The sequence below is a fragment of the Pygoscelis adeliae genome, unplaced genomic scaffold, assembly GCF_000699105.1.
Source record: "Pygoscelis adeliae isolate BGI_AS28 unplaced genomic scaffold, ASM69910v1 Scaffold218, whole genome shotgun sequence".
NCBI lineage: Eukaryota > Metazoa > Chordata > Aves > Sphenisciformes > Spheniscidae > Pygoscelis > Pygoscelis adeliae.
The window spans coordinates 4,903,759-4,926,770 of record NW_008825433.1 but is presented as its reverse complement, the minus strand read 5'-3'; the positions used below and the strand labels follow the sequence as shown (position 1 = coordinate 4,926,770).

The 23,012-nt window shown below is 37.7% G+C and overlaps 1 protein-coding gene across 1 annotated transcript in view; it reads left to right on the top strand.

The window, feature by feature from the left end:
- The window catches only part of BTBD9 (BTB (POZ) domain containing 9), a 131,598-nt gene that overhangs the window by 89,057 nt on the left and 19,529 nt on the right, over positions 1 to 23,012 (top strand). The window contains exons 8-9 of the mRNA XM_009331076.1: positions 4,192 to 4,381; positions 14,503 to 14,610. Of these exons, the coding sequence (XP_009329351.1) occupies positions 4,192 to 4,381; positions 14,503 to 14,610 (298 nt within the window). The remainder of the gene's footprint in view (positions 1 to 4,191; positions 4,382 to 14,502; positions 14,611 to 23,012) is intronic.

Sequence of the window (23,012 nt, the reverse complement as noted above, 5' to 3'; positions counted from 1 at the left end):
GGCATCTCTAAGGACAGTTGAATATCATATCTGTCTTATCTTTAAATATAGCCAGTATAGGTAGCCCTTAGGCCATGCCTTGAAAATGACAAACCTTTATAAAAATACTATTACTAGTATTAAATACACTGCCAAGCTGTTCATCGCTCCATACTGCAGCATAAGACCAGGAGACAAGACAGTAAGTTTTAATAAATGTTTTGATACTGCTGTCCTGTAACCTCAATCATCTTCTCCTTTTGTTTGCTTACAGAATGTGTATGCTTTGCTAATGCACATCTTTTCTGTTCCATAAAAGCAGATCAGATTTGTCAGAGCAAAACTGCTGTATGAACAGTGGAAACAAAGAATTTCCATATTTGTAATCCCCTCTTTTGTTTTCTCTTGCAACATTCATTACTGTAAAAGCTGGATAGTTGGTGGATTAAAAAAAAAGAAACAAAAATAGAAACAAGACTGTTGGTTTTGGCAGTATGTTTTTGTAAACAAGTGGCCTAAATTGAAGCAGAAATTCTAACGGGAAAAAGGAAGAGAACCAGAAGACTTGAAAATACAGCACAGAGCAGAGTCCCCACCAGATGGTATTTTTAATAAATTTATCAAGCGGATATGAAAGATGATAATGAACATTCAAAATAGGGAGTGGCAGACCCCCCTAGAGAGAAGGAACTGTATGGCACCTTCTGCACACTGCAATTAGTTAGAATCACTTTCTAATTAACCGTTGTAGGGAAGACCACCGAGTTATATTAAAAACACACTAAGGCGGCTTCTGTGCGGTTGTTAAGGAGTTTGACTAATCAGGGTAACATCTTCTTAGGAGGTCACGGATTAGTGCAGAAATCTAAATGTGTGAAGGAGCAGGATGATGCTCAGAGGGCATACAGGTAAAATACTGGATGAACTGAGCTGTACTGTGTTCAATTAATGCCTTACATAGCTCAGAGGGTGTCCAGAATATGCCATAGGGCCTCAACGTGAACACAGATTTTGACACTTCATCTTTTACTTGTTTTTTTTTAACCTAGATTTCAGTAGCTTCCTCTTCCTACAAAAAGCAGCAATATATAGAAGATGCTTTAATGCCTATGTAAAATGGATACTCAAAGAAGTTCCCTTACCGCCAGGGAAGAGGGGAAGAAAAGGAAGCCAAGGCAAACTTTATTTCGATTCCAGTACTCTTAGTTTGCATTGTTAGTCTTTGCTTTATTCAGATTGTTCCCAGTGAAGTAATTCTAATGTCTACCACCTGCTCCCCCATAAGAATCTGGGAATTTCTGAATGTCTCTTTTCAATAATAGGGAATCAAGAGGTTTCTAGAATGATAATATGGTGGGTTTAGTAATTTTTTATGAGCAAACAGAGATGATAATATGTTTGATAGTGCAGTAGATTTTTCAGAAACCATTGCCTTTCCACTGCCTTGAATTATTACTTGGCAACGAGCTTGCACTTTTTTCCCCCTGTGTGTTACATGGTGCTTTGGTTGGTTGGTGGTTTTCTTAAGATCATGCTCCTGACACCACTCGCACACTTAAAACACAGAATCCTAGCTCTTCATGGAAAATTATCACTTTTTTGGGTGCTGGAGACTCTTACAATTAGCTCTGAAATTTCATATAGCTATATTTCAGCCGTTTTCAGATGTTGTAGTATTTTAAATACATATTTTACAGACAACTATTGAAAGTATGTAATTAAGTTATCAGTGTACAGTGGGCTTAAAATGGTACATCTGCATCTGTAGTATACATCATTTTTTTTCCTCATGAAAATTCAAATAGTGTTGGTTATGTGTCTTCTGTATTTCTAATTTTTTGGTGTCATTCTTGTTTTGGCTTGTTTGTCATTCTTTTCCTGATTTTTAGAAATGTTTGGTTTGACATATTGTGAATTTGGAAATTTTGTTAAATTGATCATTGTCATTCAGATAGTTTTTGGTAACTTATTTCTTCCTCTCTCTTTTAAATTGCATTACTACACAGATTGGTTGTCCTTCATCAGAGTTAACACACAAAATCTTAGCTTTTTTTTAATACAGCCTGTGCTGAGAGAATTTTTGTTATCATTTAGATAAGACAATCAGTGCTTTTAACATTTTCCCCCCAAAAAAACCAAAGGCTCAACAGGCAACCTGGATTTTCACATGTTCAGATAGCATAATTTTTCACCCTTGTTTATATTAATTTTTTGATTGAGAGAGAGAATAGAGAGTGACATAGATGTTTGAGAAGTTGAGGAGGTTAGCTGAAAGCTGAGCTTTTTAGGAAAGTGCTGGACCTGACTAGGGCATCTTAAATAGCCCATTTTTTTTTTATGTTCGTCTGTCATCTTGCTGGAAGGTGACGTTCAAAAACGTCACCTTGGGATTCTGTCTGAAATACAAACAGAAAGAAAGAACCACACTAAGTCTTGAAGCACTTGTAAAAGAGTGCTGGAAAAGTACTGTATGCACAAGCAAACGCACCACCTTCTACAGCGTGCTCCCAGAGGAGCTGCTGTTGTCTTGATCTTTGATGAAATTGCTGAAATTATGTCAAGCCCTAACTACACTATGAATTCTGTTTGGTTTGAAAGGAAGGGGGAAATTACTTGGCATTGGATTTAAATCAGATTGAGCAGGACTAAGTACGTACAAGAAGAGCATTCCTCTCCTCGGAAAGTTTTCTATAAACCAACACTAAAGTTACATCCTTTGCTAAAGAAGAATAACTCCCAATATTACACTTCTTTTATTGCCAAATACGTAATATTCCCCTGCTTCTAAAAATGACTAGTAAAGGGTTACATTATCTAATTCAGTTTATAACAGCAGTTTCCAAGCTAGAGCATTCAATTTTGGATGGACCAGGGAGAAGGAAGAACTGAAGTTGGATGATGCTGACGCACGGACCACAGTGTCGGATATGTACACTGACTGCAAGAGGGGTTGTAGAGGTGAAAGAAAGCGTTCATTATAGATGTTGCAGCACAAGGTAGCAGTTAGCACTGGCCTGTGCAATTAGAATTGTAATCTTACATTTTTTTAACTGAAACTCCCTTCTTCTTGTCATGGTTTTTCCAGGAACACTTTTACTAATTGGAAAATTCTTTGAGTTCCCTAACTTGCTCATTTTCCCTGTAATACTCAAATAATTGCATATAAGGTGAATGAAGGAAGGCAAGTTCGATATTCTGCAGTAATACCTTTGACTTTCTTTGGCATAGCAGGCTACTGCTTGCTGGCATTTTTTATGGCTGCATATAGGATAGAAAAAAGCATTATCCAGCATAGATCTTCGATGAAATTAACGTGGCGGGGGGGAAGTACTGTATAATTCCATCACTGTCTCCTGGAGGAAAATCATTATCCTGTGTTTTGGCCTTTCTTTTTTCGAGAGCATGGGTTCTAAGTAGTTTCTTTTCTTTTGCTGTTTGGATATTATAATTTCTTTTTTGTGGCATTCAGTCATACTGTTTCCCTGACTCTTGACTGAATGAGAAATACTTCTGCACTTGCTGTTCCATTTGTGTGGCAAACCTGTTGATCTCTCCTTCCCTCTCATAGTCCAATGCTTGTATTGAAGGATTTTGTAAGTATTAAAAAGCATTTCCGTTTTCTAAATTCTGGGAGTTAATTTCTAATCACAGTCAGAGATACTGTCGGAAGTACCAACAGATACGTGTTGAGAATAGTCTGCTGAGCTGTGAGACTTCAAGCCCTGGTTTCAGAAAATTTGAGTCCTGACTTCCCACAGTCGACATCAGTGCCTTAAACTATCTCCCACTTATTTCTCTCTCTTTCTCGTGCGCCCTCTCCTTTTTTTCTTCTTTCTTTTTTTCTTTTTTTTGGGGAGGAGGGAGGTTTCATCATGAAAACAGAAAGAAATTGTTTGAAAATTTCAAGTGTTTTGCTGGACAAGAATTTTTTCCCAATTGTATTAAAAGAGTGCTTTCATATCACCAAGACAGAAATCCATCTGTTAATTTACCAAGCTATTCCAGGACCAATGCTATAAAAATTATCTAATTATCTGTACCACTTGATTCTGCTTCATAGTTCATGTTAAATAAGAGTTAAATTTCCATGTGTTGATCATACTTTCATGCTTTTTTTTTTCTTTTTCCCAATTCTTTGCCAGAAATGAAGACCACTGGTATCTGAACTGTTTTCTGACTCTATGTCTGTTGTCTTTGTGTTTTAATTCACAGTTCCCACTGAAAATGTTGCAACAATTGCAGACTGTGCCAGTGTGATTGAGGGTGTAAGTCGCAGTCGCAATGCCTTGTTGAATGGAGACACAAAAAACTATGATTGGGATTCTGGGTACACGTGCCATCAGCTTGGGAGCGGAGCTATTGTAGTACAGCTAGCACAGCCCTACATGATTGGATCAATACGGTAAGAGGGTTTATTTTTCTCTAAATTAAGGGCAACAGTGAAACTTTTGCTGAGCACAGTTATTTTCTTTAGAATATGACATTTGGAAGCGGTGGTAATAGGGGACTAGTTTAGTAGTTGTCATGTGGCTTCTTACTTCAGTATAATGGGCATGTTAAAAATCAAATGTGTGAATTACATGTTGAGATACAGCAGTGCAATTCCAGAAAATACTACATTTCAGAGGCATAATAATAGTAATAGTCAAATTGTAAGATTAAAGGTATATACTTACATTAAAATATAAATTTAATTGCAGCCTCACTTGTGGTCAAAGCAGGTGCCGTTCCTCATATCCACCTCATTGTGAAAACAGAAACATTATTAAAGAAAGCCATCATCTCAAGTCAGCCAGGTTTCCTTTTCACTATACAATTAGTACCAGCTCTTACTTGAACATGGAGTGTATAATAAGGGTGCAGTAACCTGAATATTGCTTTACAGTGTTGGATTAATGAATGTGTTTAGATCTGGATTGAAGTTCATTGGGCTATTTCTATGGTGAATGTCTGTACATATATGAAGAACAAACTTTTGGCTGATGTAGAAACTTTGGAAATAGATTAGAGAGCGGGATTGTTCACAGGTGAAGACAAAAATATTCTTGACAACTTCAGATTCTCTGACTGTAAATGGTTTTTTGTTTCGTAAAATCAGACCTACAAAACCTTGCCTTAATGGCTTCCCGTTCTTTGTAAATTTAGAAAATGTTGTCAGGGACTTAATTTGTATTCTCTGTGACAATGAAAAAAAAGAGAAAGGTTTCTGAAGTTAGAGTACCAGTGACCAAAGGTTGAAACCCCAGTTTCAAGCCAGAAACTGGCTTGCAACGGAGACCATGCACATAGGTGCGTATTGCTGGGAACTAGATCGGTGCCGTCCACCTGATAGAGTTGCCTCTTCAAACTGACTGATGAGCAAGTGAGACTTGAAAGCTCTTTTATAACTGCCAATTTCTGTTTTGTGTGTTTTGGTTTTGCCTTGTGGCATTGTTATGATGGTTATAAAACTTTGAAGATAAAGTTTAAAATCAGACATCCAGGCAAATCTCTAACCTAACGAAAGTACTGTTTTGTCTGTATACTAGCTATACATGTTATGCATAATGCAAGTCCGGCATTGTTCTCACTGCGTGAACCAAGTTGAATAAGTATAGTTGGCAGCTTTCCACTCTCAAGGTTTTATGCTTTTGAGTTTGGTGTTTTTAATGTTCAATTAAGTATTGCATCTCAAGTAGAAAACCAGGAAGACACAGTACTCAGATTTCTTAAAAGAGGTAATTAAAAATGTAATTACATCATTTTCATGCCACTTGAAACTTAAATTTAAGTAGCAGCAGAAGGTTTGGCCACATGAAGGAGTAAGAGAAGAATGTAAAATGCATAGTTTCTAAGTTCATAGTCTCTGTCTTCCTATCTTACTGTTTTCAGCTATCTTTCAAGCGGTGAATCATACCATCTTTTCAAGTCAGTGCAAAAAATTGACTTTCCTATATTAAATACTATGCTAGTGTTTATTCTTGAGCAGAAGATTTTTAATAATCATAGAATCATAGAATCATTAAGGTTGGAAGAGACCTCCAAGATCATCGAGTCCAACCGTCAACCCAGCACCACCATGCCTACTAAACCATGTCCCTAAGCGCCTCATCTACCTGTCTTTTAAATACTTATTTAATAACTTATTTAATAAGTCTCATTATTAAATAGTATGTTAAGACTTTTGGTTGCCAAGAAATGATAATTGTATAATCGGCAAGTGTGTAGAGCAAGATAAAAAAACCCCAAACATTACATAATTTGAAACTAATAGGCATTTAGTGATTTATGTGGTATTGCATTATACAGATACAGGGTCAGAATCTCACCTTTCTTTGACAGCTTTCCTGCATGTATAGTACAAACAAGATGAATAGCTTGCCTTAAAAAACAGTAATAAACATCATCATCTAGGGTATCTTCTGACAGAGGAGACTACCTGCATTGCCTAAAGACAGAAATGCTAGCACTATGTCATCTTTTCCTTTTTGTGTTCTGCCTAGAAGAACAAGTGTTTTGAGTTGCAGCCATGTCTGTTGCAGATCATGAGCAGCCAAGGGAAAGATGCCCCTTTGAGTGGGGAAGCAAGGTTTCACTATGTGGCAGCTACAGCTTTGGCAAGGGCCTAGAACATGTCCTGTACTGTGCAACGCTAAAGATGGTGACAATGGTCTCTTTATTTAGCACCAGGAAATCTGTGACTGGTACTGAAATCAAATCACATATAAACGTAGATTAGAGCAAAAAGTCTTAATATTTCATCTTAATGAAAGCAAGAGATTTTTTTGAACAGAACGCCCTTCACAACTGGTTGAACTGTATTCACTGCCTGTTTGCTTGCTTGAAAACTCCCTTGATCTCACCCTCCCACCTAATAGAAAAAAATTTCCAGGAGCATTTTCTTTAGGCTGGCTGTACACCGTGACTGCAGAATGACATGAATTGCTCTACCCACAGAAACCGAGTCATTAGACCCGTGAGTTTGGATTCTAAATTAATAATTAGGAATTAAAGTACGTATCTTTTAAGTTCAGAGACATGAATGTGCCATTGAATAGATTTGTATCAGACAGAGTAAATATATGAGCCTTTGAAAAAAGTCTAGTAGCTGCTTTTAGTCTATAGAAATTGGAATACCGCTGGAGAGAGCCTCCAAGTCAGAACATGTTACCATGGCAACTAAATTCTGAGTATGAAAAAAGCAGAATTTTTGGTACTCAAATATGCATTAAAAATGCATAGTGACCTTAATGTTTCAGGAGCGTATCTTGTATGCATGCTTTCTGCAAAAGTCATCCCATTGTCTTAGAATCTTAGAACCATTCAGGTTGGAAGGGACTTGAGGAAGACATTTAGCCCAGCCTGTTCCTCAAAGGAGGGTCAGCCATGAAGAAAGACCCAAGGCTTTATGCACTCAGGTCTTGAAAACCTCCAAGGAAGGAAATTCCACAACTTCTCTCGGTAACCTGTTCCAATGTTTAATTATCCTCACGGTGTACATGTTTTTGTTTCCTTTTCATGCGGTTCTTGTTTTGCCTCTAGTCCATCTGGAACGTCCTGTTTCAATTTTTGACCGTTGTCTTTTGTTTTTCCCGTTGTGCACCTCAGTAAAGAGCCTGGCTCAGCCTTTCTGATAACCTGCTCTCAGGTATTGAAAAGTGCTGTTAGCTTCCTCCCCAACCCCAAGCCTTTTAGGCTAAACAAGCCAATTTCCTCAGCCTCTTGCACAGTGTGTGTGCTTCAACCTTCCGACCATCTTGCTGGTCCTCTGCTGGACTTGCTCAGATCTATCAGTGTTGTATTTGGGTCCAAAATGGGATGCAGTATGCCGGCTGTGATTTAAGTGTCACGTAAAGGAGAATCATCTTTTCCCTTGTTCTGCTGGCTCAGTTCCTGTTGCTACAGCTCCATATGCTGCTAGCCTTCATTGCTGAGAGGGCACACAGGCAACTGATGGCATCCTCTGTTCAATATGACTCCCATGTCCTTTTTAGCACAGACAGTCAGACTGTAGCATTTACTACTGCGGTGAATTAGTCTGTGTGAGTACAGGATTTTGCTTTTGATCTTGTTGAATTTCATGAGATTCTTTTTTGCCCATGCCCTTACTCTTCCCAGAGGCTGGCAATCAGTCCTCCTGAATGGCAGCCATACTCTCGAGTGTATCAGTTGCACCCCACAGTTTGCTGTCATCTGCAAGCTTGATGAGGGCTCATTCTATCTCCTTGTCCAGGTCGCTGATAAAGATATTAAACAGGATAGGTCCCAGAGTAGACTCTGGAGGAACTCCTCTTGCATCCAGTCTCTGGGTGGATGATGAACTGTTAAGCACTGCCTGTTGAACTAAACAATCTAGCTAATTTTTACCTGTGTTGTAGTCTACCCATCTAAACTGTAACATCCCAATGTGGATACAGGGATGCTATGGGAGACAATGTTGAAACCTTGTTAATATCAAATATTTCTTCAGGTATTTATATATAAATTTGGAGCTCTTGACTTCCACATCAAAATTTACTCAGAAATTCTGAAACAGATGTAATGATAGTCTGTGGTCAATAGTATTTTCTAATAGAAAGGACCTGGAAAACATGGGGTTTGGACTAGATGACCTTTAAAGGTCGCTTCCAACCCAAACTATTCTATGATTCTATGATTTTATTTTAAAATAATTGTAACTAAATATTGTCTTTTAGATTATAGAAATTAAAATATTTTTTATTTAAGAGATTTATTCTTTTATTAAGACTCCTACTTGGAACAGCTGCAAGATACTTGCAACAGTTAACAGAGAAAATGTTACTTTAGGTAGTTTTTCCACATTCATAGAATCATAGAATCATTAAGGTTGGAAGAGACCTCCAAGATCATCGAGTCCAACCGTCAACCCAACACCACCATGCCTACTAAACCATGTTCCTAAGCGCCTCATCTACCCGTCTTTTAAATACTTCCAGGGATGGTGACTCAACCACTTCCCTGGGCAGCCTGTTCCAATGTTTAACCATTCTTTCAGTAAAGACATTTTTCCTCACGTCCAATCTAAACCTCCCCTGGCGCAACTTGAGGCCATTTCCTCTCATCCTTTCGCCAGTTACTTGGGAGAAGAGACCGACACCCACCTCGCTACAACCTCCTTTCAGGTAGTTGTAGAGAGCGATGAGGTCTCCCCTCAGCCTCCTTTTCTCCAGGCTAAACAACCCCAGCTCCCTCAGCCGCTCCTCATAAGACTTGTTCTCCAGACCCCTCACCAGCCTCGTTGTTGTTGCTACAGCAACAACACATTGTTGCCTGTCTGGACAGAAAATAACCTTGCCATTTTTCCTCTCTGAAAAGGCCCTCATTAATGACAGAAAAACTATTATATTTAACTAGGAACAGAAAGACAGCAATTGGTGTGTTTAACATAGTAAACATAATTTAACTTTTAAATGGCTAAAACTTTAATATTGAAAAGGCTGCCGTATCACAATAGCTCTCTGTCTAACTCTCCCTGCATTTATCTGGAATAGAAATGTAATACTGTTATGCTACAATCTTTGGCGGGTAACTTCATAGGGTTCCTTTTTCCTATGAATTTAAAAAAAAACAAAGAAGAAAAACCCACCAACTAAAATGATAGAACAGGATTTGTTATAGTGTATGTGGTGGAGGGAGACAGAATTCTTTCTTCTGTACCATAGTGGTTTTCATGTTAAAATAAATAGAAACATTTTGCATCTTTGTAAAAGTAGATTAACCACTTATCCCGGTTTAATCTATTTGAAGACTTTTTTACTAATACGAATATGTGATAGCCAACTGTTTTGCTTTTTATATTCAGAGTAATTCTTAAATTAACAAACAATATCAGTTAGCTTTAATGTGTTTTCTGTTTGCTTATACCATTATCATATGCATCTCTTATGCTTTCTAATTTTCCATACGACTTCTGCTTATGAAGTTTTTCTTTGTTTGCTGCTCATTTTCTGTGCTTGCCTGACTTGAGAGTGAAATCTTAACTCAGAATAAATGATCATATGAGCACATAGCAAATATGCAGGAATTTTGTCTCCTTTGTAGGATCCTGAAGAAAGATTGGTTTCCTGCAAAATAACTACTGAAATGTAAATATGTGCAGAAAATGAAAGGGGATTATAGGCAACTGGAGGAAAAAATGCAAAGGCAATTGTATAAAAAAACTCTTTCCATATAGTTTTGGGTTTTCTTTCTTTTTCCCCATCTTTCAACGAGTGTCGCTACCTGATGTTTTAATTTCTGTCTTTTGGGTTTCTGTAAGTATGCAAGTAGTTTACGAACACAGTACTATCAAATATTTATACCGTATGTGGTAACTGCTTACTTACAGTATTCAGGAAGCGGGTATCATCCTGTCAGGTGCATGCCTATTATTGTTTGGTATTCTGCTAATGCCTTGAGCATATGTAGTTATACAGCAGTCTGAACTAAACAGTGACAATCTTTTTTCCAGAAATCTAGGGATAAAAAGCAAGCAGACAGAGCACTAAATGCTTGTATAAATGCAGACCAATCAATCCTAGGGAAACACATGACATTTAGGGAAATACTGTTTAAAAAAGTACTGCAGCATCTTTTGATTTAACAGGTAGCCAAAATAATCAGTTTCCCACACCTGTAATGTGAAATTTTATTTATATTTGAAAAGCTTTTATTTTATAAAATGAGGCATTTTCAACATGTGATGTAAATAGCAGTACCATATTAAACGATTAACGGGCTTAGACTTTAGATACCCAAAGAAGTGGCGTATGAGAAATATGTTTAAATCTCACGACATTGCAAGGAGTGAGCTGGATAAAGCTTCCTTCTCAATCCTGAAGGCAAGATTTACTAACAAGAGCTAATTTAGCTTTTTATTCTAATATGGAAAGTCCTAGGAACATGGGGAATTTTGCTGTAAACAAATGCATTTCCAATGAGTATAGTTCTGACTTTTAAAGTGGAATATTCTCCTTCCTGTCATTTAATATCCATCTTAGCAAAACATAGCTTCTCTACAAAAGTTTCGCCTGGTAGTCTGCCTGGAATGTGTTTCAAAGATTACTGTACCTGGCATAAAAAGTGGCCCTTGTGCCCAGTGTGCACTGGTGAATACTCATGTAACCACCTGAAAGTTTTTCGCTGCTTATCCAGAAAGGCATTTCATGCAGAATCAACTCCAAATAGGTTCTGTCGTCAGTCTCCCTCCCCAGTCTCTCCTAAAAAAAACTACTGCAGGGAGGTGAAGAAAGAATTTTTTATTTTCTTTCACAAGTCCCAAAGAAACAAAAATCTACATTTAGCATTCATATTAAGTCACTTTGGGAAAGATTCTGCCAAGTTTAATTCATTCATTGTTTGGTTTGTAATAATTCTAAGCCATATGCTTTTTTAAACCTATTTAACTTGGGCTAGGCTGTTTTGGGAGAGAGCAATTATACACGTTCTTAAAAGGAACACATATGTCCTGTTAGCCTTTTGCTCTAAAGCTGAGCCAGTTGTGTTTTAATTACACTATTGTTAGTTGAAATTACAGTCACTAGTGTGCTTCTGATATTAAAACTCTTGATTATAGCTTTGAAAACACAGATCCAGGAAACAACACTGAGCCCCCATGATGAAAAGAATCCTATTGAAAAGCATAATTAGCTACATTTTAGTAGCCTTTTTAAAAGAAAACAAACTTATGTATGTTTTTGCTTTTCCCTCTTCTTATCATTTAGAAGACTTGGTTTAAATATAGATGTTAAATTCATTCAGGATCTGTTGATTATTAGTAATTACCAAATCCAGGATTTTAATCCATAAACTTTTTTTAAATTTTTTTTTTTTTAAATATGCTTCATTCAGTCTCTTCAGTAATTGGAGACCTTCAAACTATAGAAAAGCAGAATGGGGAGGATCTGATGAAGCAGGGGGAGAGGGGTTGGAGTTGGGTGGTTTTGTTTTGGGGTGTGGGTTTGTGGGTTTTTTTAAGTCTTTCATGATGCCACAGGGAACTATTTTTATTTTTCACTAAGTCAGCTCTGAATTTTTTAATTTGCAAATAGGCAGTACTAGTATTATGCTAAAAGGCTTCTGTTAAAAGTGTTTTATTTTAGCTTCTTAAAGCTATTTTTGATAGCTTATTATTTTTGATAATATTAATGAGCTGGGTTCAATTGAGAGCATCTAGGGAGTTTAATTTAAATCTGCTTGTCCAGTAGACCCGATTCCACTTTGAATGCTGGGATTCCAAAACCTAAAAAAAAAAAAAAAAAAAAAGAGCTAAACTAGATTGTTTTCAAAATGAGGTAATAGCACTGCGTTTTAGGGCAAAGATACAGACACACGTGTCCTTAATAGCCAAATTCTGAAGACGGTCCAGAGACGGTCCAGCTTCTGCTTGGGACAGCCTCTCTCCGTAAGAGGAAAGATTCTGCGTTCAGCAACTAGCTAGGTCATTTTCCCCCTCTAGCAGTATTGGGTTTTTTAAATGTTAAAAGTGAGCAATAATTTTTGCAGTTATATACCTTCCAGCAGAGGTAGCAGCCGAAAGCAAGAAAGACTTTCTCAACTGGAAGAAGGGAATTTATAATATAAAACTTGGGCACTCTTCTGAAAGGCGGTTGAAGAGAAACAGCTTGAAACTCTTTTCCTGGGAAAGCCTGTAGTGTGACACAAGTTCCTTTTCTTTTTTATGTATGTCTCAGCTATTTTCATTGACTGTCAATGGATCTTTATCTATCGCACTTTGAAAAATGTGGATCTGTGGAAGTTCTTCCTCACAGCTGGAGAAAGAACCCAAGTTAGCTGTACTACCTGGCTTTTGCACTTCTCTGTTTGTGCGTGTGGCTGTAGTTATTCTCATTTAGGTCATCGGTGCAGTTACAGCTGTTTTGGCTAGCTAGCTGTGCTTTGGTTCTTTGACTCCAGCAGGTTCGTTTGCCTCTGTAACAAATAGTCAGATTTAAGCAGTAATCCTAGTAGTAGCTAACTTTGACAAGAACCTGAGGATCAAGAGACAGCAGCAGTTGGTGACAGCCAGTGTATTGCAGTAGAGTATTTATTTTCCATTGGCGTATTGAGCATGGCTTCAGAGAATGAGAGTCTTAACAAAAACAAAATCAGCAAAACATCATTTTCTATGACAGACATAATGTGGATTGTTCACTTCGAATATTGCAATTCAAAAACTTTGGGTAGGTTGACGAGAGAGCATTATTTCAGAGAATGGTAAATGCAGCATGCTGGTTTTGCCTCCAGTCACCTCTAACTCAAATAAAAAAGATTTTTGAAATTTTGTCTTTGATACCACATTTGCCATTGAGTTTATATGAAAACAGTAAGAACAGCAGTTAGATTTTTTTAAACCGTGCCCGGCTCATGAGCGGAATGACACCAACCAAGGGTTTTAGGTAAAATGTAGGCAAAAACACATCTATTAATCAAAATATGGACAACATTTAACTGCTTCTAAAGAAGAAACTGCAGAAGTGTCTGCCTCTGTTCTGGCCAGTTCATTCCCCTTTAAGTTGTGTAAATACCTCTTTGTGGATGCTTCATTGGAAAAAAGGATGCTCCGTATTGGTTCGCAAACATGCTGGATAGAATTTTTCATGGTTTTTGCTAAAGAAGGCATTCTATGCTGGATATTTTTCTGAGGTACACATATCTCAATCCACTGAGGGGGAGAGGAGAGGAAGGGCAAGGTTCTTGGTTTTGCTTTAATTCATATCCTTAGAAATAAAATTAAACTGAGGAATGATGTTGAGGCTTCAAATATCTCTTACAACAGGGAAATAATCCCCATATAAAGAGAAGGAGTAGAGAGGATACAACATTTGCCAGATGTGTTTTTTGAGAATGATATACTTAAATCATATCCCTTATGCTTTAGATCTCCTTCTCTGTGAGATAAGTATGGAAATTGAAGGCTGTTCAATACGTCATTTAGTGCCCTTCCTGAAGAGCTGCATGTTCGTTAGAATGATTTTCCTTTTTCTTCTGTCTTTTTAGCAATTGTGTCAACAATTCAGTGCCTTTTCCCTCACATTATGATGAACCAGGACTGGGAATTCCCATTTTCCTACTTGCTTTTTTAAAAACATTTCTGATATATTTACCAAAAAAAAGAGAATACAGTTAAGAAGACAGTGTAATCTTTTTAGTCACCAGAATCTTTTCTCTTTCCCCTCTTAAACTGACCTTTCCAAACAGATCTTTGATTCAGGTTTAAAGCAGACAATGTCACATGCCAAATAAATAAGTTCATTTATTGACTTTCAAATAAATTAAAAGTCATTGGATAAATGTAATAGATTAATGTTAGTAAGATGGTTATTATAAGCCTGTAAGTCTATTACTGGCCTTAGGATAGTAAGAATAGGGACACTCAAGTTTGAGATGACAGAAACAGTAAAGACTTTGTTGAGTGTTAGAGGCACATTGCAAAAGAAACAGCTAAATTTATAAAGGATTAAGAGGAGAAAATAAAGGACTGGAAAACTTAAGCAGCTTGGTTTAATGTTTATTTTACTTATCACTCAACTTCTTCATACTTAGGTTGCTACTTTGGGACTGTGACGATAGGAGCTACAGCTACTACATTGAGGTTTCAACAAATCAGCAGCAGTGGACTATGGTGGCTGATCGCACAAAGATTTCCTGCAAGTGAGTTTAATTTTTTCCACTTATTTGCACAAAGTCAGAACTGGAAAATGGGTTTTTTATCCTTTTGTTCAGTACTTACATAGGTGACTTTTTGACTAGGAAAAGAATGATCATTACATAACTCGTAGTTTTCTAACTCTAGACCCTTGTAAATACAACTTTAGGAGGTAACAGCTTCTAGTGTGACTGAATATCTAGACTTTCAAACCAGAATCAAGTTCTGAAGATCCACATCAGTACTGGATCTTCAAACAATCAGTTTGTTTGTTCATTCGCAGAAACAGTCTGCCTACCATACCCTTGGTTTTGTGATCACTGGAAGTTAAACCGTGTTTCTCTGGAGTTCACGTGTTTATGGTGACCCTGGTGTCAAACCACCCCTCCTTGAGAGACATGGTAGGAGAGGAAAAGAGAGCATGCTTGGTAAAGGATTTTCTTAACGAAATGCATTTCTCCCTTATCAAAGCACATAAATGTATTGTATGATATTTGAAGGGGGTGGGGAGGGTGAGGGTAGGGACCAAACCATAACAGATCAACCAGTTACCTAAGCTTGACCTTGTCTCTGTTCAAAAGCAGAGTACCTGACCTATATGCACTGACCACTCTGCTTTTGAACAGGACCCTTCCATAAAAAAACATGCTTCTTACAAAGAGAAAGAAAAGCGAGAAAAACTTTCACTTTCATTTGTATACTAAAATCAAGAGAAATCGGGTATGAATACTTCTCCACATATATACTCTCCATTGGCTTTTCTGTAATTATTGGGTTTGCTGATAAAACCCATTCTTCTAGTATAGAAGAGTAATTCAGTATTGATAGCCTTCTTAAAACCATTTGATAGTTCTAAATCCAAGTAAAGAATGACCCAGATACTTGTCATGAGACTGAAAAGATAGGCTGCAAATTTATACGTTACATATCCTGAAGCCAGGTATTCTCAGCATTCAGTGAATGCTGTTAGGATATGATCTCCTGGCTGATCCCCAGGGAAGCTCAGACTTATTTCTCTCCTTTTTCCTGAATCAGTTTCCATAAGATATGCTTTCTTTCCTGGGACAAAATTGAAGTCATCAGCTCAGATGGAGACAGCCCCCACTCATCCTGTATTTGTGCCAACCAAAACAAAATGGATTTTACAAATTCAGAGTTGTATCTCAGTTTGTCACATCAGGCAAGAGGGTTATTCAGTCCTTTCTAGCAACAGGGCTGATACACATTTTCTAAGGGGTTTTTTTCATCTCTTAACAAATAGTGCAATTCAAACATGCATCACAATGGGGTCTAGACACGTTGGTGAAGGAGAACTTGACACGTCCTTTCACTGTCTGTAAAGGGCAGGGTATTGATGAGCAGAAAACCTGGGTTCTGTCTGCAAGTCTGGAAAAAGAGTAAGGGAGATTTAATCATTCTCAAAGGCATCTCAGTGTAATAGATAAAATTCATCTTTTTGTCTGTCTCCAGCAGTGGGAGCACTAAAAGGCTGAAACCAGAAAAGAGAGAGAGAGGGAGAGTCAGAATCAGAACCTTTTTGAACTTTTTCCTTGTACATATTTTGATACTAATAGTCTGTAGCAGTCAAAAGGAGCACTTGCTCAAGTATGCACAGTGCAGGTGGAATTGCTGGTTGACTGCCCAGTTCAAGTATCTACTCACCATGTTCAAACCACACATTATTTTTTTAAAGCCTTAACCTTGGACAAGTATAGGTGCATCCCTGAAATAAAGATAGGTGCCTCCCCATGGTGTACTTCAAGATCTTGATTCAAAACGTAGGTGCTCCGGAAGTTCTTAAAGCCGTGGCTGCAGGAACTGTTTTCATGTGGATTAAAGAATTATATTTTGCCTAACTTCTTGCTCTGACAGACATGCATCCAGCTAGCAAAATGTCAGTCTTTAATTTTAAGTCTAGGAACTTACAGTGTCCTAGCATTGTCTGCAATTATCAGTTCTAAACAAATACAAAGACCTGGTCCTAAAACTTACAATTACAAAAGCTCAGTGGACTCCAGAATAATTCAATTTAACAAGGACTAGAAAATTGTAAGAAAAAGCATCAACCTGAAAAAGCTTACTTCTCTTTGAAACTTTTCTATCCTCTGCAGTTACATTTAAATGCCATATCATGTGTAACTGAGATAAGTTGAAAGGTTTGTGGCTCCCCACATAAGCCCCTCAATTTTCAGGTGACTTCTTTGCATTTGACATCATTTTTTCATATTCAATTTAAATCTCTTGCCCTTTATGATCAGCAAATTGGAGTTGTTTTTAACAGTCACCACACCACAGAAAAGAAAACCCTTTAAATATGTTTAATTTTCTTTTCAAGTAGGATTTGCAGAAATGCTGAAGTGACTTCAGCTCAAAAATTACCTTGATTGTAATGGCAGCTTGATAACTCCAAATACTACATAAATAAGCACAGCTCCAACAGAGAGAAATCTGCCTCTAAATGCCTTTTAGTCGAGTGATTCGGGCACTCCCCAAGGAAAAGCAAGAATCAAACTCGTGCACTGTGCCTGGGTTTGACTCATCATCAGGTTTAGGCAGACAGTTAAAGATTTCTGCGTTCAGCAATTTGCCTTAACCAGATTACAGCATAACGGGATGGAAGCGACAGTACCCTCATCAATTCGTTCCCCATGTTTATGAATGCCGCACCCCTCTCTCACCTGGAAGAAATGAAACAAATCTTTTGCTAATGTGGTCAAAGTTTGCAACTATTTTTTGTCTTGGCCAAATCCTAATTTTTTAGATGAATACTTGGACATCCCAGCCCGAAAAGGGCTAATCCTACAGTGGTATAAAAATTGTCATCACTTAGTCTTACATGTCTTTGTTTAAAGAAAATGAGAAGTAGGTATGTTCTTGCCTGGGACTATGATTGCCTGTTTGACTACAAGTACCTCGCAGAGCAACAGTCAACTAAGAATCATTATACATTTATTTATGTGAGGCTGAAATATGAATTCTTTCCAAAAAGTATACTCCAAATTGTGTCTGTTTCTCTTATAAATTTTGGAGATGTGTGTGCAGTCTAGGTGGTTGATAAGGTCTTGAAATCCTGGGTTTACCCTTTCTGGCATTAGTTCTGTATTTAATATACTGCAGTAGACTCCAGAAAAATAACTGGCTTGCTTTTCTGTGTAGGGTATGCTGCAGTATCAAGTGAAAGTGGATGGAGTTAAAACCTGGGAGAATTTCGCAGGGGCCCACATTTGAAGAGGCAGAATACTTGCAATGGGAAAATTTACTTTGCTAGTAATACTCTCTATTCACTTTCCTGTCTTCAAAGACATGTGGATAAGAGTTATTTCCCGTGCTGTGTGCTGCCTGGCTTTCTATCTACCCGGTCTTTCTGTGGAGTTACAATCCTTTGTGAAAGTCATTAGCGTGCTGTCTCGCAGTTGTCCTGTGAGGTCTCCAAATCATTTTGCTGAATCTCTGGCACAAGGGGTAGGATGAACCATAAAGGTAGCAAACACAGACTTCAACAGACACCTTTGATGATCAGTAAGTGGCAAACAAAACAATGAGAAAGAAAATTAAATTACGTTTAAATAGCATATATTGGTTTTGGCAGTCTACTGAAGCATGAACTTCCCCTTTAAACTGTCAATGTGCTGCTTTGCGTTGTTTTAATAGTATTTTTAATGTAGCATTTTGTGTAAATTAATAATTCAATGCTCAAAGTCAGGAACTGACAGGCTACTCCTAACCTCCTCTTCTCCCAGTTTTAAAAGGCTGAAGACAGAAAGTGAATGTCTGTTATCTTCACAGGAGAAGCTTGCTTACCTTCCCTAAGTGAGAGCCAATTAATGCATACTGGTTGTGTAATTGTCAATTTTCAAATGCCCTATGGAGACTTTTTTTTTTTGTTTCCACAATAAGCTGTTTTTTTCTACACGGTATGACAGTAATGAAAAACAGTCGTGTTCCATTCTATTTTTTAAAACATTTATGATAAGTGGGCTTGAGCGTGTTAGTGTCGAACAATAGAGACCTGCACTTGTTAGAGGAATTTACTGACAAAGAGCCTGAAAGTCAAATGAAAAACAGAAGATACCAAAGGCCAGTAGGAGTCAGACCTCAGAGTTAATGACACTTTTGATAAATAAGCCCTGTAAAGACAAATATGAAACAGGCTATCATGATGGTTATCAGCTCAATATCGTTCTTTAAAGTTCTCTTGCATAGTTACTGTGAAATAGAACTAATCCATTGGCAGCAGACATACCATGTTCAATTCCCCAGTAGGAAAAAAGGGTCTTAATACTATGATAGAATTTGGGAGACAATTAATATTGTTTATTGATGGGCAGTACTAAGGCAGTCAGTATCAACTGTCTATACAGCTGGTTTGGGACATTTTTATCATTTTCTTGTGGAGGGCATCACTGTTTTCAGAAGGTTTGTAACATATTGAATTATATATTCTCCGCCCCTGCCCCTCTGGACTCATTGTTTTGTTATTCAGAGTATACTGCTGTTATGATAAATGTTTAAAAACTTCCAAGCTTAATTTCACGTCTCTATTGTTTATTGTCTTTTTATTATGTAATAGCTATTTCAAATCCTAAATTCTCAGCTCAGTTCTCCTCAATTTTTTTTCTATAGTTTTTGTATGAATGTAATTAGTACTTTCACATGAAAAGCCCTTTGGGATGTGGATGCAAGATTCATTAACAAAATTTATTAACTGTCTTCTGATTGATTTTTCAAGAATAATTTTCAACTTTGAGGTTTATTGCTCCTGTCCAGTGTTTCATATTTCTATCCCATGATGTACTATGTGCATTTCCAGTTTTCAGGCACTGCTGTATTTTCTTTGGTAATAAAACACAGGTACAGAACACCTGGAGAGATCTAGGTCATGCACTTAACAGTTCTAAACCACTTTTCAGATGTACAGAAGAGTGTTTTCCATGTTGTCTAAGGACTTCAAGTGAGAAAATACTTCTGCTTTACGCAATGTTAGTGGCAAACTCTATTTTGGATTTTTTTTTCTAGGTATACTTTTGTGAAACCGGGCTAATCTCTATCACACTGTGATTATTTCTTTTGCTACAGAGATAATACTTGAAGTGTGTGAATACCTTTCCTCCTAACTGCACATGGCATGTTACATACTCCTATATGTAGTTCCTTATACTTAGCCACAAACACAGCAGCTTTTGCCTCCTGTCCCGTAGTTCCTCCACTTCACTCTATGATCCCATCTCTAGAATTCCCTCACACCCATTTTCATCCATCATTCTTCTCCTTAACCACTTTCATAGGACTGTTTTCTCTCATAATAAAACATCTTGAACATTTCTCAGCCCTCTTGCTTTTCCAACTGCCTGTATGCTCACATCGCTTTTTCTGTTGCTTCCCATCAGTATTGCATGCATCTACTGTCCTGTCATATCTGGAATGACAAACATAACATTTTTCCTAATTTTTGTATAATCCTTAATTCTGTCTCACGCCTGAGCTCCCAAGTGGCAGAGTGGAACAGGATAAAAGGAACTGCTCTTGCACCTGTGATGTCAAACAGGGTATTTTGACCACACTTCATCCTATTTTACATGAAGTTAATTTCACAGCAAAACTGTTTTTGTACCTCTTCTGTCAAACAGAGTATATTTCAACCACGGTTCATCCTATTTTACATGAAGCAAATTTCACAGCAACTCTGTGAAATCCAAATGCCTCCTCCAGACTTGCCAAACTCAGTGTAGCCACATTCATACAATACAAAGATGAAATATATTCAAGCAAGATGTCTGGGAAATTGCTACATTGTTAAGCTCAATTTCGAGTCTCACTTCACAAAAATAAACAGAGTGTTCTCATTAATCTGTTCATTATGCCTCTAGTAATGCCTACTGGAGCAAGTCAGACAGATATAAAGGGTCATTTTGTGTAATTATTGAGCTTAAAAGCCCTGAACGATCGAGGCATTGAAGTACATATTTTTGCTTGTCTTTATATGCTCACATTTTGAAAGATTCTAATATGGCAAAAGAAGAAAGAGTCTCCAGCTTCACAGACCTGCCTTATTAAGCACAAAGAATTAAGATTTCACAGAGAGAAACCAGAGTTGTATTCCATTTCAGAGTGTTAGGAGCCTCTCAGAAGTGAGGAAACTCTGCGTCTAACATTTCATTTGCTAGCTTTTATTTTAACTGCATCTAGTTTGATCGAAGAAATATCTAGCTGCTTTTAAGTTACATTTCTTAAGAGTGATTCAGGATCACAAAAAGGTTTTCACATTGTTAATTTGTCTATTCTCTTTTCCACTTCTACCTTTGGTTCCTTGTGGTTGCTTTTCAGCCACAAATATGCATGGATCTTTTGAATGAGCCTTGAACAGAGTAGCAAGGAGTTGTAAACTGCAGTGTCTTCGTCTCCCTTGAATGTTTTGCCATACAGTTATTTCACTGCAGCTCTGCATGTGCCATGTGCATTGAAGTTTTGCTTTGATCCCTTTTGCCGTGCAGCTGGCATGTTCTCAGCTCCTCTTCATGCACATTACTGTGAGGAGAGGAGCTGAGATGTGAAGAACACATCACAGTAACTCTGACATCAATTTGGAGGTTACCTCAGTTCTGCCTCAGAGAAAATAAGCAATACCAAATAATACCCATAGTATCGGTACCTGTTTCTTTTAGGTATTGGATTTTTCACCCATGCCATCGAAGACTTGAATGTCTCTTTGGAGGCCAGTAAAATTGTCAAGCTAATGATACTGATAGATGTATGTGTTATTACTTCATAATATATTATCTAGAAAAAATACCTTTTTAAAATAAAAAAATTCAAAATAAATAGTGGTAATTAAGAATGTGTAAAATATCTGTTGCATAGTCTTCTATTTAAAATAAAAAAGCAAACATTCCTTTCATTAATTATCATTATTCATTATTATAATGATTTTATGATTATTATTTTTTTATTATTATTATTACATTGACATTTCAGTAGAAATTAGACTTCCCAATTGCTTTGCCTTTTTGATTCTTGCCAGATGGCTTTCTAAAGCTTCTGTAATAAAATAGCGAACTTTCAAGTTATTCTTATTATAAGAGATTACATTTTAAGTATAAGCTAGTTCTCACTCTTTATGGATAACCACTGTTTCTACTGTAAGCTCTAGACACGGGAGGGGTTTTCAGTAAATGTATTTTCATTTTGCTTTGAAGAGTGAAAAGACAGTACTGAAGGAGAGAGAGGCTGCCTTAATTGTTTTATCAACCCCCAAATATGTTTCTGATATTCAGACATTATTTATTTATTCTTTCTTTCTTTCTTTCTTTCTTTCTTTTTTCTGATTGTCTTACTTCCTGGGTTGCTATTCATAAAGCATCTTTGGAGTTTGACCAGGAAGGGATTTGTTCTCCATATTGTGAAAGTGGATGGGATCTGATCTATCTGGTTTCTGGCTGCTGCACTCATTCTTGCATATTCTGCACTAGCCATTCTTTCATCTATATATTCATCTTTGCAACTACTTACGCCAACTGAATCTGAGCAAGGCCAGCTGCTGCTAGAATCACTGATTTTGTGCTACCATGATGACATGCCACGGTGCTTTCATCACAAGTTGTTGCTGTCATTTATCTGTGTCCTGATTTCGGCAGGGATAGAGTTAATTTCCTTCCTAGTAGCTGGTACAATGCTGTGTACTAGACTTAGGATGAGAACAGCAGCTATACAGCCTGTTATACTCCAACTGAAAAAGACATATTGGCAGCATATGAAGGGGTTCGAGCTGCTTCGGAAGTGATCGGCACTGAAGCACAGCTCCTCCTGGCACCCCGACTGCCGGTGCTGGGCTGGATGTTCAGAGGGAGGGTCCCCTGTACACATCATGCAACTGATGCTACGTGGAGTAAGTGGGTCGCACTAATCACGCAACGGGCTCGAACAGGAAACCCCAGTCGCCCAGGAATCCTGGAAGTGATCATGGATTGGCCAGAGGGCAAAGATTTTGGAATATCGCCAGAGGAGGAGGTAACGTGTGCTGAGGAGGCCCCAGTGTATAATGAACTACCAGAAAATGAGAAGCAATATGCCCTGTTCACTGATGGGTCCTGTCGTATTGTGGGAAGGCATTGGAGGTAGAAAGCTGCTGTATGGAGTCCTATGAGACAGGTTGTAGAAACTGCTGAAGGAGATGGAGAGGAACAAACAGTGGATGAATTGGTTAGTCAACTCCAGCAATATGAGGAAAGTCTCTCTTCCTCCCTCGTCTTGGCTGTGGAGAAACTGTCCCGGGAGATCCAGCAACTCAGAGAGGATAGGTCCTACTCACCTGTACGGACCAGTATCTCGGCTATTAGGAGTCAGCGTTCTTTTGTTCAAGAGAGAGAATGTAAAGGGTAGACACCACGGGGCACCCTATGGTTTTACCTGC